Source organism: Mandrillus leucophaeus, unplaced genomic scaffold (assembly GCF_000951045.1).
Source record: "Mandrillus leucophaeus isolate KB7577 unplaced genomic scaffold, Mleu.le_1.0 Scaffold94, whole genome shotgun sequence".
Lineage (NCBI taxonomy): Eukaryota > Metazoa > Chordata > Mammalia > Primates > Cercopithecidae > Mandrillus > Mandrillus leucophaeus.
Window position 1 is genome coordinate 1,349,979 of NW_012110252.1, and position 17,328 is coordinate 1,367,306.

The 17,328-nt window shown below is 35.8% G+C and overlaps 1 protein-coding gene across 3 annotated transcripts in view; it reads right to left on the bottom strand.

Annotated features, from left to right (window-relative positions):
* Positions 1-17,328, bottom strand: part of RAB3GAP1 (RAB3 GTPase activating protein subunit 1 (catalytic)) — a 125,252-nt gene that overhangs the window by 31,375 nt on the left and 76,549 nt on the right. For all 3 annotated transcript variants that reach the window (XM_011970286.1, XM_011970285.1, XM_011970287.1), the window contains exons 8-17: positions 16,731-16,830; positions 13,415-13,496; positions 11,390-11,458; positions 10,983-11,056; positions 8,353-8,445; positions 7,718-7,887; positions 5,488-5,577; positions 4,445-4,617; positions 3,167-3,221; positions 2,549-2,920 (exon numbers count right to left, since the gene is read on the bottom strand). In XM_011970286.1, the coding sequence (XP_011825676.1) occupies positions 2,549-2,920; positions 3,167-3,221; positions 4,445-4,617; positions 5,488-5,577; positions 7,718-7,887; positions 8,353-8,445; positions 10,983-11,056; positions 11,390-11,458; positions 13,415-13,496; positions 16,731-16,830 (1,278 nt within the window). The remainder of the gene's footprint in view (positions 1-2,548; positions 2,921-3,166; positions 3,222-4,444; positions 4,618-5,487; positions 5,578-7,717; positions 7,888-8,352; positions 8,446-10,982; positions 11,057-11,389; positions 11,459-13,414; positions 13,497-16,730; positions 16,831-17,328) is intronic.

Sequence of the window (17,328 nt, forward strand, 5' to 3'; positions counted from 1 at the left end):
TTTTTTTTTTTCTTTTTTTTGGGACAGGGTCTTGCTCTGTTGCCTAGGCTGACACAATCACAGTTCACTGCAGCCTCAACCTCCTAAGCTCAACTGATGCTTCCACCTCAGCCTCCCAAGTAGCTGCAACTACAGGTGCATGCTACCCCACCAGGCTAATTTTTTTTTTTTTTTTTTTGGTAGACACAGGGTTTCGCCATGTTGCCCAGGCTGGTCTTGAACTCCTGGGCTCAAGCAATCCGCTCCCACCTCGGTCTCCCAAAGTGTCGGGATTACAGGCACTGAGCCACTATACCCAGCCTCTTTCATTTTTACTAGATTACAATTTTCACAATAAAATGTTTTCAGGCCAAGCGCAGTGGCTCATGTCTATAATCCTAGCACTTTGGGAGGTCAAGGCAGGCAGATGGCTTGAGTTCAGGAATTTAAGAACAGCCTGGACAACAGGGTGAAACCTCACCTCTACAAAAACCACAAAAAATTAGCCAGGCATGATGGCTGCACCTGTAGTTCCAGCTACTTGAGAAGCTGTGGTGGGAGGATCGCTTGAGCCCAGGAAGTCAAGGCTGCAGTAAGGCATGGTCATGCCACTGCACTCCCCACCTGGGCGACAAAGAGAGACTCTGAGTCAAAAAAACAAAACAAAACAAAACAAAACCCATAAAAACAACTATTGCTGCTGCTGTTTTTGAGTTATTGCTGTTCTACATCCTAATGGTGTATATGGCTTCAAACTATATTTTTGAGCAGATAAAAGCTAATCATATAATTGAAGGATATTTACTTCTGTTCTCTCTACATATTTTTGGATTTTCTTTTTCTTTTTTCAAATCAATAAATTTTTATTCAAGGAATTCCATGTCGTGATTTCTTCCACTGTCCATCAAGGTCACTTTAGATCCTCTAAAGAGCTGGAGTCAAAAGATTTATCTTCAAGTTAGCCCCTTCTAATGAAACTGAGGCTTATTTTAATCCAGTTGCCCTGTTAGCCCATAATTCTTTTATTTTGGCCTCTGTCGTCTCCTTTTAATATGGATATACTGAAAAAGACTTCAAAATTCACCAAGAGTCTTTGGGATCTAATTTCTTCAACCAATTTACTTTAGGGTCCTTTTTACTGTAGGTGATGGATCTGCCTGGTTCTCAATTTGACACCCTAAGCGATCATACTCAAGAATAGTACAGATGTGTGGAATACGCCAATACCTTTAACTCCAGACATCATGTTCTCAAGATATAAGCCTTTAAAACAAAAAGCCATCATATGTATCAAGTCAACATGAAATTGGAATGCAAAATCAATACTGCTGAGGATTCCCCTCATATCCCATGCTGTTTAACTATCTCTTCGACAGTCCTAGAATCAATTTTTTTTTTTAGTAAGAGACAGGGTCTATCTTTGTTACCCAGGCTGGAGTACAGTGGTGCCATCAAAGCTCAGTGCAGCCTCTAACTTCTGGGCTCAATCCTCCTGCCTCAGCCTCCTCTTTCTGAGTAGCTGCAACTACAGACACATGACCCAATACTCAGCTAATTTTTAAATTTTTGTGGAGATGAGGTGTTTGTTACTTTCTTGCACAAGCTGGTCTTGAACTCCTAGCTTCAAGAAATACTCCCACCTCGCTATGGGGATTGCAGGCTTGAGCCACTGTGCCTGGCCTGGGACCAACCTTTATGGCTATCAGTACTCCCATCAGTTAATTGTGTCAGGTATCATAATATCCCTTCTTATATGTATCAAAACTCATACTGAACAATGAGTTCTGGGTTGCAAAAGAGGATTTATTTTTTGCACCTATTTATAAGTCTTTGTCCACAAGTTAAACAAAAACATACATAAGTGCAGTTGGATTTTCTTTTTTAAACATCTGAGCATTCACCACTCAGTTTAACAAATAATAAACCACCTTATATATGATAAGGTGATCTACTTAAACTTCAAAACATTTCTCAATTACAGAAATGGCAAACCTAAAAACCCCAAAAGTTTACTTAGATTTCTTTAATCTTTAAACATAGACTTTGTTCAAGCTTTTAAAAATCCTTGATTAAATCAAGACCACATTTATCTATGTCATTGGGAAATCTTTACCTTTAGTTTCTTTAAACATAGTCTATATGTTTATTTTTAGACATAAACTTTTTTTTTTTCTTCTGAGACCAAGTCTCGCTCTGTTGCCCAGGCTGGAGTGCAGTGGCGCGATCTTGGCTCACTGCAACCTCCGACTGCTGGCTTCAAATGATTCTCCTGCCTCAGCCTTCCCAGTAGCTGGAAATACAGGTGTGCACCACTGCCCTAGCTAATTTTTGTACTTTTAGTAGAGACGAGGTTTCACCATGTTGGCCAGACTTGTCTTGAACTCCTGACCTCAGGTGATCTGCCCACTGCGGCCTCCCTAAGTGCTAGGATTACAGGCGTAAGCCACCGCACCTGGCCTAAACATAGACTTTTTAGAGAATTTTCCTTACCCCAAGCACTATCTTCTACTAGGATGAAGTTAAATAAACCATAAAATAAATTAAAACGGAAAGAACTAGTGCATCCTACCTGGGTTACTGGAATGTAGAGAGGTTCTCCATTATGCAGCAGTGTAAGTTTCCCATGCTGATAGAGCCGTCCTTCCGGCCTTAAATTTGCCATCTCCTTAGGTCCTCCTTTCTTGCCACTCTCTTGTCCATTTCCTTTAAGTTCTTCAGTATCACTTAGGCATTCAAAAAATTCTTCTTCGCTGTCACTCCAGGAATCCCAAGATTTTCCTACCTCTCCCTTGTCCTTATCTGTTTCTTTTAGATCATCTGGCCCCAAATGGTCTCCTGCTTTTCCAGCATCCCCTGGATATATATTAGTGACATTATCTGAAGCACTTGTCTTTTTCCCCTCATCACGTGCCTTCTTTCTTTCAATACAACAATTTAACATCTTAAGAAAAGAGAAATAACATTTATAGTTGAATTAGTTACAGAAAAATAAAAATCTACCTACTGCTTGAATATTTAATTTTCACTCTCCACTTCTCAGGACATTGTGAACTGCAGTGACTACTGACTATAGATAACCTGCAGCAGCACCATGAGAACATCATGTAACCCATTATTACATTTAGTATTAGAATAATCTCTGATTAAATCAAGACCACATTTATCTATGTCATTGAGAAATCTTTACCTGTAGTTTCTGATGCAGTAAACAACACCTCAGATCTGGGGGTCCACTTGCTAATCTATCAAATAAAGTAAGGAGAAAAGACAGCTTAGTTTTAGTAAAATTGTTTCAGATATGATTATTTTCTATACTACCATAATTTTTAGCTATATTGATAGGAAATCAAAACTAGATTTCCACACGTAAGTGAATTCCAGAGGGGGAGCACATAGAATTAAAAGATGAAAATTTATTTTATACTCCTAGTCCACAAATCACCAACAGCAAATATAACAGATACTTCAAAACATAACAGCAAATTAGTGATAGTTTTCAGGCCAATAAAAACTCAAAATGAGAAAAAGTCCCTGAACCCCCTTCTAGGAAGTACTAGCACACAGTATTTCACACCATACAAAATAAATCAGTTTGTGTATTCAGTACTAAATTCTTACAGTGGATTCTCACTGTAAAAACCACGATCTCCACCTGTATTTCAACAGGACCTCAGACTGTCTCTAGTTCTAGGTTCCTCTAGACCACTAGGTTCCCAGCAATCAGCCAGAGGCACTCTCTCACATTCAACATGCTTCTGGGTCTGTAAAACGTTCCAGAGCAAACTGTCTAGAACCAAGAGAGAATCCAGCTAAGCAGAGATTGGAAAATGATATAAATGTTTTTGGATCAGTAATCATTTTATATTGCTCATAATCATGATTCTCCTATCTTAGCATGGGTAGATGAGCACTAAACTATGCAATATCAACCTATGTGCTAATGAAAATGTTCTATTTGATTAAGTAAAATGTCAATTACAAAATACAGGTTTATTACAAAGGACTTTGAAAATACATAAAAGTATAAAGAACAAAATAAAAATATAATTTCACACTGGAAAAAACTGATAGCATTTCATGTTATTTATAATCTTTTTCCTGTACAAATATAGCAACATAATTAAAAGCACTTTGTATATGTATTAGTATATTATACTTTATTAGAAACAATATGAACATCTGTTATTAAAGATTCTTGGGGAAAAAATTGTAATCAATCTGTAATTTTCTATTATAGAGATACAGTACAATTTATTTATTCTTTTATGATTGATATTTAGGTTTTGCCTTTTTTTCTATTATATTAATAAATTTGCTGCAGTGAACACCTCTAACATAAATCATGTCTAAGCGTCTTGCCACTTTCTTAGGGCAGATTTCCTAGAAGAGGGAAAAATAGGTCAAAAGTCAAATGTCTGCTAACAAACAAAATCCTATCTAAACAACTGAAAATTGAAATTATTACCCTGGAATTAGAAAGTTGTTTTCCCATCGGAAACGCATTTCAAGAACAAATTCCTGCCAGAGGTGTGCCACTCCTTTCAACCCTCCATGGTAAAAATTGATCATACAGAGACACAAAGCCAATTTGTATGTTAAACTGTCAGATGGTGCAGACTTGAACTGATTGTAGAGATTCTAAATTTAACGAAACAGAAACAAAGCAAACTTGTTACCAAAATATTTTACACATATAATTGAAGAGTTCATAGGGAGAGATTTTAGTTCTAAAATTAACCTATCCCACCTAAACTAGGCATTATCAAATGTCTAATACACTACTGCATAAACTATTCTTAGGCAGTCCCACATTTTCAAGATTTCTACTAAGATTAAAAACATAAAGCTATAGTTTAATGAAGCTAAAGTTGTAGCTTTCAATTTCTTCTGTGGAATCTCTAGGAAATATTCCAAATTTCATGTGTTGTTTTAAAAATCTTTTAATTACAAAATGAGCATGTCTAAACAAACAAATATCATAACTGTCTAAACTGAAAATGTAAAAAGCCTTTGCTTTTTTCTCTCACCTCATGAAATCTACTTTTCAACAATAACTGTAAAGTTTGACATATATCTACTCTTGTCATTTAAATTCTTCCACTTCTTAATTTTTCAAAGACTAAACAAAGAGACCATGAAAATTTACCTAATTTTACACATTTTACTTCATTAAAGAGTTTTCCATTTACTAACTAGTTTTAAAATATAGAAAACAATCTGTTGAAAAACATAAATTTAATGATTTCACCAAAACTCTACAATGAGAGAAATCCTACAGCTGTGTAGAGTATATTCATGCTATTTTTTCATTGTTTCCAGAAAAATTCTTGCTACTCAAAATGTGTATCTGTGCTAGTTATCTAGGTGGAAACCATGATCTCCCATCCAAAATTCCCAAGGTGATTTTTAAAATAAAAAGATATTAAGCTATTAAACTAGAAATATATAGAACCTCTAGAAATTCAGTGCATTTAAAATATTTTAATATTGAACCCCAAATCAACTTACATAGTCTTCACTCTCTGATGGAGGGTAATTATTATCTGTTGAAGTAGTTACATCTAATGGTTTCTCAGAAACAGCATCAGGGAATAAGAACTTGAAGGAAAGGAAAAAAACAATCGTGTTTTAGACCACATTTCCTATTTTGTTGACTTTTATAACTCATATAGACATTATTTAACTTTTTAATGGTTTTGCTGCTCTAACAATAGAAATGTTCCAGTTGTATTGGCCAGTTTGTTCTACAATCTCAATTTTTTTCTATTTTTCCTTGAAAATACACAAGGTTTCAGTGACTAGCCAATTTTAGAAATTAGAATTTTTTTCTTAAAAGTAATCACTTGATTCTGTAAGCTGAATGGTGCAAAAGCAAAGTCTCATCACTGTGACTTCATGCTCATCCAAGGCCATTACATTTTTTTAGAGTTACTACTATTTAAAAAACAAAACCATAAAAGACAATTTAAAAACACCCATGTACTCATGAGGATCTGAAGAGTTATATCATCCACAGGCTTTCATATATAGACTACTAAGAGATGATATTCAAAACCCACAATTTTATTTTATGATACCCCTGGAAAGTAGGAAGCAGTCTAAACCTGTAATAACCGACGTACCTTTTCCATGTGGTTTCTGTTTATATGTACGTGTAGGAGTGGTCAAAACAATCCAGTGTACATGACAACTAAGCTACATGATTTGAATAACATTCTTTAAGAATACAGTCTTAAAAAGGAGGCTCTCTACAGAAATTTATTTATAGTCCTTTTACCACTGTTCCTCTCAATTGTTTTGTGGTATTGCTGATTAGTAATTCCTCTCACTATGTATACTTTGCCACATATTATAGAACATGTCCAACACTTATAAAAATTAGATGACCTACTATGTGCCAAGTGCCAGTACCAGGCACAATTACCAGCATTGTCCTATTCTCATACAACTGTTTGAGCTAAGTATCACTGCCCACATCTTACGACGTACAAGCTAAAAAGTTGGCTGAGAGTTTTGTTCAGACAAATGGTAGATAAGATTAACATTAAGTTTCCAAGTCCAGTTTTCTTTTCAACACTTTTCTTGAAGGTTTTTCCCAATGCACAAATTTCCAGGAATATGATTTTAACCACAATACAGTAAAAATAGCTATCATTTATCAAAGGCCCATATATGCCAGGCAGTGTCACAGAAGATCCTGTAATCCTCACAGCAATCTCGCAAGGCTTTGTTAGCCAGATTTTATAGATGAGGAAACTGAAGTGACTTATTCAAAGTCACGCAGTAAGTCATGCAGACATTAAACCATGGTGTGGATGCCCCCAGGCTGGGGCCATTCCATCCTGTTATACCTAGGAGCCACCTTAGCCCTCTACTTATCTCCCTCTCATTCTCACTAAAAGCTTTCTCTCAACTACTGTCAAAGCAACCTTTCAAAAATATAATTCTGGGGCCAGGTGCAGTGGCTCACGCCTGTAATTCCAGCAGTTTGGGAGGCCGAGGCAGGCGGATTATGAGTTCAGGAGATCAAGACCATCCTGGCTAACACGGTGAAACCCCATCTCTACTAAAAAAATACAAAAAATTAGCCAGGCGTGGTGGCACGCAACTGTAGTTCCAGCTACTAGGGAGGCTGAGGCAGGAAAATCGCTTGAACCCAGGAGGTGGAGGTTGCAGTGAGCCGAGACGCGCAACTGCACTCCAGTCTGGGTGACAGAGCGAGACTTCATCTCAAAAAAAAAAGAAAAAAAAATTCTAATCATTTTGATCTTCTACTTAAACTGCAAGATAAAAGCCAGTGCTTCAGCATGGCAGGTTATCTACTACTTCTCCAGCCTCAACCCTGGTCACGCTCTGGGAAGCACCCTACAAAATGTCAACTGCTCAGCATGCTCTCAAACCTCTGCTATTCCTCTGCTTCTAAAGCCTTCTTTTCATCAAGATTCAGCTCAAATGTCCCTCTTCATGAAGCCTTCCCTGATTCCCACTGCCCAGACAGGGACAATGCACCTCTGCTGTGCTCTCACAGCCCCCTTGCCAGATTTCTCACGTGCAACATGGTATCATAAGTACTATTTACTTTCCTTCTCACCACTAAACTAGTAGGAATTTTCTATATGTGGTAACTGTTTCACTCATTTTATATTCCAAAGTCACTGTCTACCACATAGAAGGAGCTGAATATATAATGAATAAATGATTCTGCAGATAGACCTATAAAGACAGAACATTTAATTACCAGGAGAATAGTATTGAGGACATCATTATTTAGCGGTGACTCCTCTACACCTCTGTGTTTTCGGATTTTCTTCTTTGCAGTGTGTACCATATTTGAAACTGATAATTTATGAATTGGAACTGATGCCGGCTCTGTCAATTTTGACAAAGCATGAGTTATATCAGCAGTTTCTAAAAAAAGAACAGAAATAAATATAAATTATATTGCCAACCTTAGCAGGTGAAAGTGATGAACAAATTGATGATTGTATAGAATATTTTACTCATTCTTTTTACTAGTGTTACATGGTCTTGGAATTATAAAATATTAATATACACATTCAGCTTTATGTGCAAGCATGAGTGACAATGGTGTCACACAAATTATTTCTCCCCAGGAGACTTCAAAATTTAACCTCTAAAACTCTACTTTTCAAAATATTTTACATTTTTGGTGGAAAGAACTTATTAAATGCCCTTAATGTCTTAACAAGCACTGGGTATAGCCTGGAAAGGAACTGTAGCTGTCTAGTCCATCAAAACTTGATTCTCCAACTTAATTCAAAATGAGAAAATAGATGAAAAGTTGCTGAAAAATGTGCCAAGGAAAAAGACGAAGACATCTGAAGGTAATGTTAAAAAAAAAATGTAGGTTACCTTTGCCTTCTTCCTCAAATGCGGATCGTCCAAGAATCTCATCAGTTGACTCCTTTCGACGGCAAATTTTAAAAAATTCAGTGACAAAATCACCTATGTAGGAAAAAAGTTATCATTTTTGACACTTAAGTGAAAAAACAAAATCAGTCCTATAAATTAAAGTATGTTTCCCACAAAAGCTATTAACTAAGATATGGTAGAAAGTAAAACCATTCAGTTTTTCCATTGAAAAAGGCAAGAATTAATCCTATATCAAAGGTAGCCTTGTTCTTTTCTTTCTCTCCATGTCCCAGGATATTTAAAAAGCTTTTCCTTAGAATTCCTTCTAGAAGGAAAGAAAAAAATAATTGTACCTAATAGTACTTACTATATGCCTCAATGAGACCCAGCATCCATCTGTCATTAAGTTACATAAGTAACAAGAACTTACTCTAGGTATGTAGTAATCTTTCCCCAACTGCTACACTACTAGAATCTAAATCCATTAATAAATAAAATTAAGAAGAAACACTAAAGATATGTTTCTAGAGGATTAGGAAATCATGTAGGATAAATATATTTCAGTTTCTGCTACATATTAATGGTATTCTTTCTGTCATTATTATTATTTTTGAGACAGAGTCCTACTCAGTCGCCCACGCTGGAGTGCAGTGGCACAATCACGGCTCACTGCAGCCTTGACCTCCCAGGCTCAGGTGATCCTCCCACCTCAGCCTCCTGGGTAGGCTGGGACTGCAGGTGTGCATCACCATGCCCAGCTAATTTTTGTATTTTTTGTAGAGACGAGGTTTTGCCATGTTGCCAACGCTGGACTCAAACTCCTGGGCTCAAGCAATCCGCCTGCCTCAGCCTCTCAAAGTGCCGGGATTATAGGCATGAGCCATTGCACCCAGCTGTCTGTCATTATTATAAAAAGAGGTAAAGTGATTTGAATCTTCTAAAGAGCAACAATGTTTACACAAATAAATGAATGCTTGACAAATACTATCAGTACTAAGATACATCAAGTACATCTAAATTTTATAATTCACCAACTAATTCTGAATTAACCCATAACTTTTTGGGGGCTTCCTCAGAAAGGTAGGAAAAGTCTATAATCTAGTCATACAAAATATTATAAGAAGTAAGGTAAGATCATGGAACATTAAACTAAAATGAGAATACTTTCAATTCTAAGATCCTCAGCAAATATCACAGAGTCACAAAATGAGGAATAATAATGTTACTAAGAAGCAACTTAGTACGTAAACATAATATGTAGTAATTCAATGATTAAACAACAGAAAGCATTTACTGTTCATTTACTATAACAAAGGCACTGTTAAATGTGATATATATACATGCACACAGGTACATAATCTCATTTGATCCTCCCAATAACCCTATGAAGTAAGTACTAATGTTATCTCTATTTTACTTATGAGGACTCTGGGGCTTAAAAAGATTAAGAAACTTGACCAATGTGGTCAATCTAGGATTTGAACTGAGGTCTGTCCAACTGTAAAACTCTTGACATTGACTCTACACTGTTGCCCTAAAACCCCAGACAAATTCGCCAATGGTGGACTTAAACATTATACATCTTTGTTTTCGCTATTATATAGTTAGCACAAATGGCAACTACTAATCAGCATTTGACAAATAGCATATGAATGATAAAGAGCCCAAGAAAACAATGCTTTAGAGAAATGCATCATTACTGTCATAATAAATATTTGGTAACTCCATCAGTTAAATGGTAATATATCAAGTGATAGGGAGTTAAGGTAGCATAGATGAACATTAAAAAAAAGGAGAAAATATTATGTGTACTAAATATAAGGAGGAAAAAGATGACAAGGCACATTGAGGAGATGGGTTCAAAAGACTTCATGAAAGAGATACACCTAAAAAAAGAGAAGGGGATGAATCCCAGACATAAGATACAATAATAGTATCTGAATAGCAATTAATATTTTTCAAAGTACTTCCATTTATGTTATTTCACTTGATCCCTCAAATAACCTTGTGAGGTGTATAAGATTATTCACATTTCTTTTCCCATATCAGAAATAGGCTGCAGATGTGACACAACTCTACAGAAGGGCTCTAATGTGCACTATCAAAAACAGTGCTCTTCAGGCTGGGCGTGGTGGCTCACTCCTGTAATGCCAGCATCTTGGGAGGCCGAGGCGGGTGGATCACGAGGTCAGGAGATCAAAACCATCCTGGCTAACATGGTGAAACCCCGTCTCTACTAAAAACACAAAAAATTAGCGGGCGTGGTGGTTGGCGCCTGTAATCCCAGCTACTCGGGAGGCTGAGCAGGAGAATGGTGTGAACCCGGGAGGTGGAGCTTGCAGTGAGCTGAGATGGCGCCACAGCACTCCAGCCTAAGTGACAGAGTAAGACTCCATCTCAAAAACAAAACAAAAAAAAGAGCGTCAGAAAAATAAAGCTGAGATAATGAGAAAATAATGGAGAATTTGCTGGCACTATTCAAAAAAGGATTCACTGCTACTGGCAATGATTTTTTTCCTACATGGTGTTAACTGAGGAGGTGACAAAGTATAAAGAATGTATGCAGTGTTTCTGATTTGGAAGTTAAGCAGATCAGTGGTATTTCAGGAATGGAGCATAATACACCTTACCTAGCAAACACTGAGGATTCTCAGCTTTTCGAACTCTAACAGACCAATGCGGAGCTTGAATAGGATCCAAATCACTAAAACGCAAACCAATAAACATAAGATCCTAATTATGACAATCTGCAAGATTCACGAACTTATTAAAATGCAGTCTAATGAAAACATAGAAGGACAAGCAATCCATTTCGCCTCCCTTAAACTTACTCTTATCGAGATACATAGAGCCATTTGGACAAGTTTTTAAAAAATAACATCATAAGAAATCAAAGTCCTTAGACAATAAAACACAAAAGGGAACACTAAAATCAAAAGAAAACAATAAAAAATGCACATAAAAATTACTAGCAATTTGAGAGTTATTCTACTGAAGTTTTTTAATCTCATTGTATTACTACTCTTAACATACTTACGAATAAACATCATTATCCACAATGATCCCTTCAGTCAGATGAGGCCATGTAGTAGCTAAATGGAGTTCACTAAAGTAAAACATAAAATACAACCAAAAGCTTTAATACTGACTCAGCAATTATATTTAATACTTCTAGAAAACTATTCCAAGAAAACAAAAGTATGTTATAGTGGCATTATTTATAATACAACAAACTGGAAACAACTTATTTAGCAAATGGTAGCACATCCTTATGAAGTTAATGTTTTGCAAACATTAATCTCATTATACATAATAGTCAAAAAGCATAAATAACCCACCAACTAATGAATGGATAAACAAAATGTGGCATATCCATACAATGGTATATTTACAGTCATAAAAAGCACAGAAGTACCTTAATTCCCCCTTATCCACAGCCTCACTTTCTGCAGTTTTAGTTACCCTAAATCAACTGCAGTCTGAAAATATTAAGTGAAAAATTCCAGAAAAAAAAATCCATAAATTTAAAATTGCATGTTGTTCTGAGTAGCATGGTGAAATCTTGTGCCATCCCACCGCAGTAGGTGAATCATCCCTTTGTCCAGTGTATCTACACTGTCTATGCTATCTGCCCTGTTATTCACTTACTAACTGTCTTGGTGATCAGAGAGATCACAAGAAGAATGTGCATGGTACAATGAGATATACTGAGAGAGATAGATCACATTCACATAACTTTGATTAAGGTATATTGTTATAGCTGTTCTATGTTATTATTAGTTATTATTGTCAATCTCTTACTGTGCCTAATTTATATTTATTTTATGTATTTATTTATTTTGTATTACTACATCACCTGGAAATCTTACTGTGCCAAATTTATAAATTAAATTTTACTACTTATATGTATGCATAGGAAAAAACAATGTATTTAGTGTGTGGTACTGTCCATGGTTTCAGTCATCCACCGGGGATCTTGCAACATACCAGCTGTGGATAAGGGGTGACTACTGTACTGATTCATGCTACAAGATGGACAAACCTTGAAAACATGCTAATTAAAAGAAGTGAGACACAAAGAAAGCCACATGTCGTATGATTCCATTTATACAAAATGTCCAGAATAGGTAAATTCAAAGAGACAGAAAGTATATCAGTGTTTGCCTAGAGTCAGAGGGCTGAGAAGACTAGGGGGAAATGATGGCTAAGAGGTGAAGAATTTCTTTTTAAGGTTATGAAAATGTTCTGGAATTAGATGATTATGATGGTTGCACAGCTCTGTAAATATTAAAAACCATTGAATTGTACACTTTTAAATAACGAATTTTATGGCAGGTAAATTACATCTCAAGTTTCAAAAATGTTATATAGATCAGGAGTTGGCAAACATTTTCTATAAAGAGCCAGAGAGTAAGTATCTTAGGCTTTGTGAACCATGTACAGTCTGTTTTATTTTTTTTCTTTTATAACCTTTAAAAATGTAAACACCATCCTGACTTCACTGACCATACAAAAACAGGCTAATGGCCAGATCTGGCCCAAAGGACACAGTTTGCTGAATTATAGATGAATATTAAATCTCAGAAAGTTTTCATGTAAAGTTATAAAATAAAGAAAGCAAATGTAGGTCTTTCTTTCTTTTTTTGAGACGGAGTCTTGCTCTGTTGCCCAGGTTGGAGTGCAGTGGTGTGATCTTAGCTCACTGCAACCTCTGCCTGCCAGGTTCAAGTGATTCTTGTGCCTCAACCTCTTGAGTAGCTGGGATTACAGGTGTGCGCAACCACACCCATTTAATGTTTATATTCTTTCATAGAGACGGGGTTTCGCCACGTTGGTCAGGCTGGTCTTTAATACCTGACCTCAGGAGTCGCCCACTGCAGCCTCCCAAAGTGCTAGGATTACAGGCATGAGCCTGTGCCTGGCCCAGGTGTACATCTTTCTTTATTTCCAGTACTACATTCACCCAGCAGGCTATAGCATCATAAAGCACAGTAAAATCAATATCAATATAAATTTGAAGTAAAATATTCCCACAATTCAAATGACAGGTTGAAATTCTCACCTAATAGGATCTTCGCAGGCACCAAATGGTAACTTGCCAAACTCCAAACCTCCAACTTCTCCTCCTACAAGGGCATCTATGTCTAAACAAAAGAAATATTTTTCCATCATTTGGGAAAAAATACAGAAGAGTCTATTCTAGTTAAGCCCTTTGGAATATTATAGCTTTAAAAGTGTCTACAAGAGAACACATATAGCAAGTTAGCAAGTTAGAGCAAGTTACAGCATACGTAGTCTAACAAATATTTGACTTCCCTAGAGAACGTTATAGTAAAAGGGCACACTTATTTCCTATTTATCCAATATTTCATTCAGGCCATGTATTTTAAATTTTGCCCTTCTCAAACATTGCTTAAATATTACTCAAGAGAATATTACTTCTGTAATTTTTTTGCATTTTAAAAGAATGTAATTAATATAATCCAAAAAGAGTATCCAAGTATTTAAAAATCTATTCACCAACTACATTAATCAGTTTTGCTGTCAGTAATTTCTGAATAGGAAATTAGTACATTTGTCATCATTAATAACATTATATTTTGGTTGACAGTAAATGGAAATATATAAAGATCAGAAAAGAACCTCCTTTCCATTATGAATGGCACACTAGACTGGAAGAGAACTTAGAAGGTAAATCATTCCTCTTAGTTCTGTCTCTCCTGAGGAAGTAATAAGCATTTCTAAAAGTCATCAAAAGAATTTTTTTTCTCTTTGAAATAATACAAATTGTGATGTTTAATTATTCACATTACACAAGGATTTCCTAAAATTAAAGCCTACTGAGTTAAGAAAACTTCCCATATTTGCTAAAATCACATCTGATATTTATCTACATCCTAAGTAAATGATTTAAAAATTAGTCATCAAATATGAATCAATTACTTGATTCGGTAAATTTTCTCAAGTCAATTCCATTTTTCCAGCTAAAGAATGCTTATAATAAGAAAGATCACAATGACTAGCATTGTTACAAGTAAGTTTGTAAAAGTTCAAAATTACAAGCACATTTTTATAAATTAGTAAATTAAAAATTATTACTAAAATATAACTGTTTTAGCTGAATTAAAAAGGGAGAAGCAACTCGTGGAATGAAAAGCGTATTGGGCTTGGAGTTTGACTAGTGTTTGTACGCAAACTTTATCACATGGTGACCATATGACTTTAAGCCACTTATGTGAGTTCTTTAAAAAACTTACAATCTAAGAAACTTACATCTCTAAGAAGGATAATAATACATGTCTTGGGCCGGGCACAATGGCTCAAACCTCTAATTCCAGCACTTTGGGAAGCTGGGGAGGGTGGATCACCTGAGGTCAGGAGTTCGAGATCAACCTGGCCAACATGGTGAAACCCCATATCTACTAAAAAATACAAAAATTATCCAGGCATGGTGGCGCATACCTGTACTCAGGAGGCTGAGGCTGAGGCAGGAGAATCGCTTGAACCCAGGAGGCAGAGGTTGCAGTGAGTGGAGATCATGCCACTGCACTCCAGCCTGGGTGACAGAGCAAGACTCTCTCAAAAAACAAAAGATAATAATAATAATTGTCTCATAGGTAAGTGAAAATTATACAAAATAGGATATAAAATATGAAAAGCACAGTGTCTTGTCCATATTATATTACATGTTCAGTCCCTTTCCCCTTATAAAGGAAAATGTTAAGAATTTATATGACTTTCAACTTACTGAGGGAGAAGGTTAATGTTTTTAATCCCCATTTTAAAAACTTGACAATAGAAGATTAACAAAGACCTTACTGGCAATCTTATAATGCTAAGGTTCTAACTCTTGGGCTTCTTCACAGATCATGAGCAGAACACACTACCTTAGGAAAGCTTTAAAACTGCTTTGTAAGAGAGTAGCCTTGGGGGAAAAAAAAAGTAAGATAAGCATGGAAACTTCTAACTAGACGTATACTATAACTTGTCCAGTGGGTACTGTTATCTGGGAACTAAAATCACCAACACAAACATTTGCGTGTTTCTTCTGATATAAATCTAAAGCTTAGCTTTTATTTCTCTGTTGTAGTTTAGATACGGTCCTTTCATAGTGTACATTAGAGTTGCAAATTATTTTGTGATATATAAAATAAAATAGTAGTAGTACATATAACTGCCAAAAGCTAAGGATATATTACATTAAAAAAAATTTTTTTTTTGAGACAGAGTCTCACTCTGTCACCTAGGCTGGAGTACAGTGGTACAATGTCGGCTCACTGCAACCTCCACCTCCCAGGTTCAAGGGATTCTTCTGCCTCCGCCTCCCGAGTAGCTGGGATTACAGGCTCCTGCCACTGCACCTGGCTAATTTTTGTATTTTTAGTAGAGACAAGGTTTCACCATGTTGGCCAGGCTGGTCTTGAACTCCTGACCTCAGGTGATCTGCCTGCCTTGGCTTCCCAAAGTGCTGGGATTACAGGTGTGAGTCACCATGCCTGGCCTGTATTATATTAATTTTTATATCATCTCATGCCTACCAATTATTTTCAATCCTATAACTAGCCAACTACTTAGAACAAAAATAAACAATAAAGAATATTAGTTTATTTTATTTCTCTTTAGGGGAGGTAGATTAAAAAATGTTTTCAAGCTAGTGAAATTCTTGTATTTTATAAGTTTGTGTTATATTCCTTATTAGATGGGCTTCAATATAATTAAACATATGAAAGAAACACCCATGAATCAAAATGTTAATTAGGACATATGTCCATGAAACTGAGGTAATGTGTTGTTCATATTGCTGTCCTTAGCACTGCCTAGTCTATTACAGGTTAATAATTAATAATTGTTGAATGAATCTGTTTATCAAGGGTAAGCAGGCAAACTGATTTTGATTATATTTCTATAACATACAAGTTAATTATTATTTTCCCCTACATATATTTTTCTTCTCTGCTTTCCTTGTTTAGCCCCCTTTCTTGAAACAATCCTCTCTTTAAAGTTTTTTGCATGTCTGTTCTCATTTTATGAGGGTGAGCTGAGAACAGCTCTGCTCTTATAATAGTCTAAAAACAGACATGTTAATCATTCGCTACATTTATGGCATATGATGTGCCACAGCAAGGGGTGCCTTATATAAGGCTTTTAAAGACAGATTGTCAAACATAGAGTATTACTATCTCTAGAAAACCCACAGTTTTTCTTTAAGAGAAAAAAAATGATAAGGGCAATGAAAGCAACAATATTACATTTAAAATGAATCACAAATATTTCTAATGTAAAACACTTGAAACTCTTGTTAAGTAATTGTAATTTCTGAATGTATCTTCTTTTCCATTTATATTCAGTAAGTTAAATATAGTTCTAAATGCTCTCACCTGGAGGTTGCTGAGGCCAAAAATACTGTTGCCAATCTTGAAGTACATAGGTAAATCGAATAGCAATACTAACTGGAGGCAATGGAGTTAAAGGACATCCCTAGGAAATATATGCAAAGACAGTATCATGTAAATGCTGGTACCCTTTCGTATTAATTCAACATCAAAATTTCAAACTTATGGAACGGATTAATACTACCTTTATGAAACCTGGATTTTCCGATTCTAGTCTTAAACAACAGGGTGCATATTCTAGTTATTAAAAACATGATATTCTAGCCATTCGAAAGGAAAAATAAGTCACTGAAGTCATTAGAGCCACAGACGCAAAACTTAGGAAATCCTTTTCACAGAAGAAATTTTCACAGTCCAAAAGCTCAAGAAGTGGATCAGGGATGAACAAGAGGAAAGATCCTATACTAAGCAACAGCACTGGCAATTGTGAGACCGGGTTTTAAAAAAATGGAAAAGTAAACTTTCCAAAGAATCACTGTATTTTTGTCCACATATTTGTGTGTACAGAAGGATTTCCATAATTTCTGCATACTGCTTCCACAAATGTTTTCATTTGATGTAGCTAAAAAAAGTTTCTAAAACA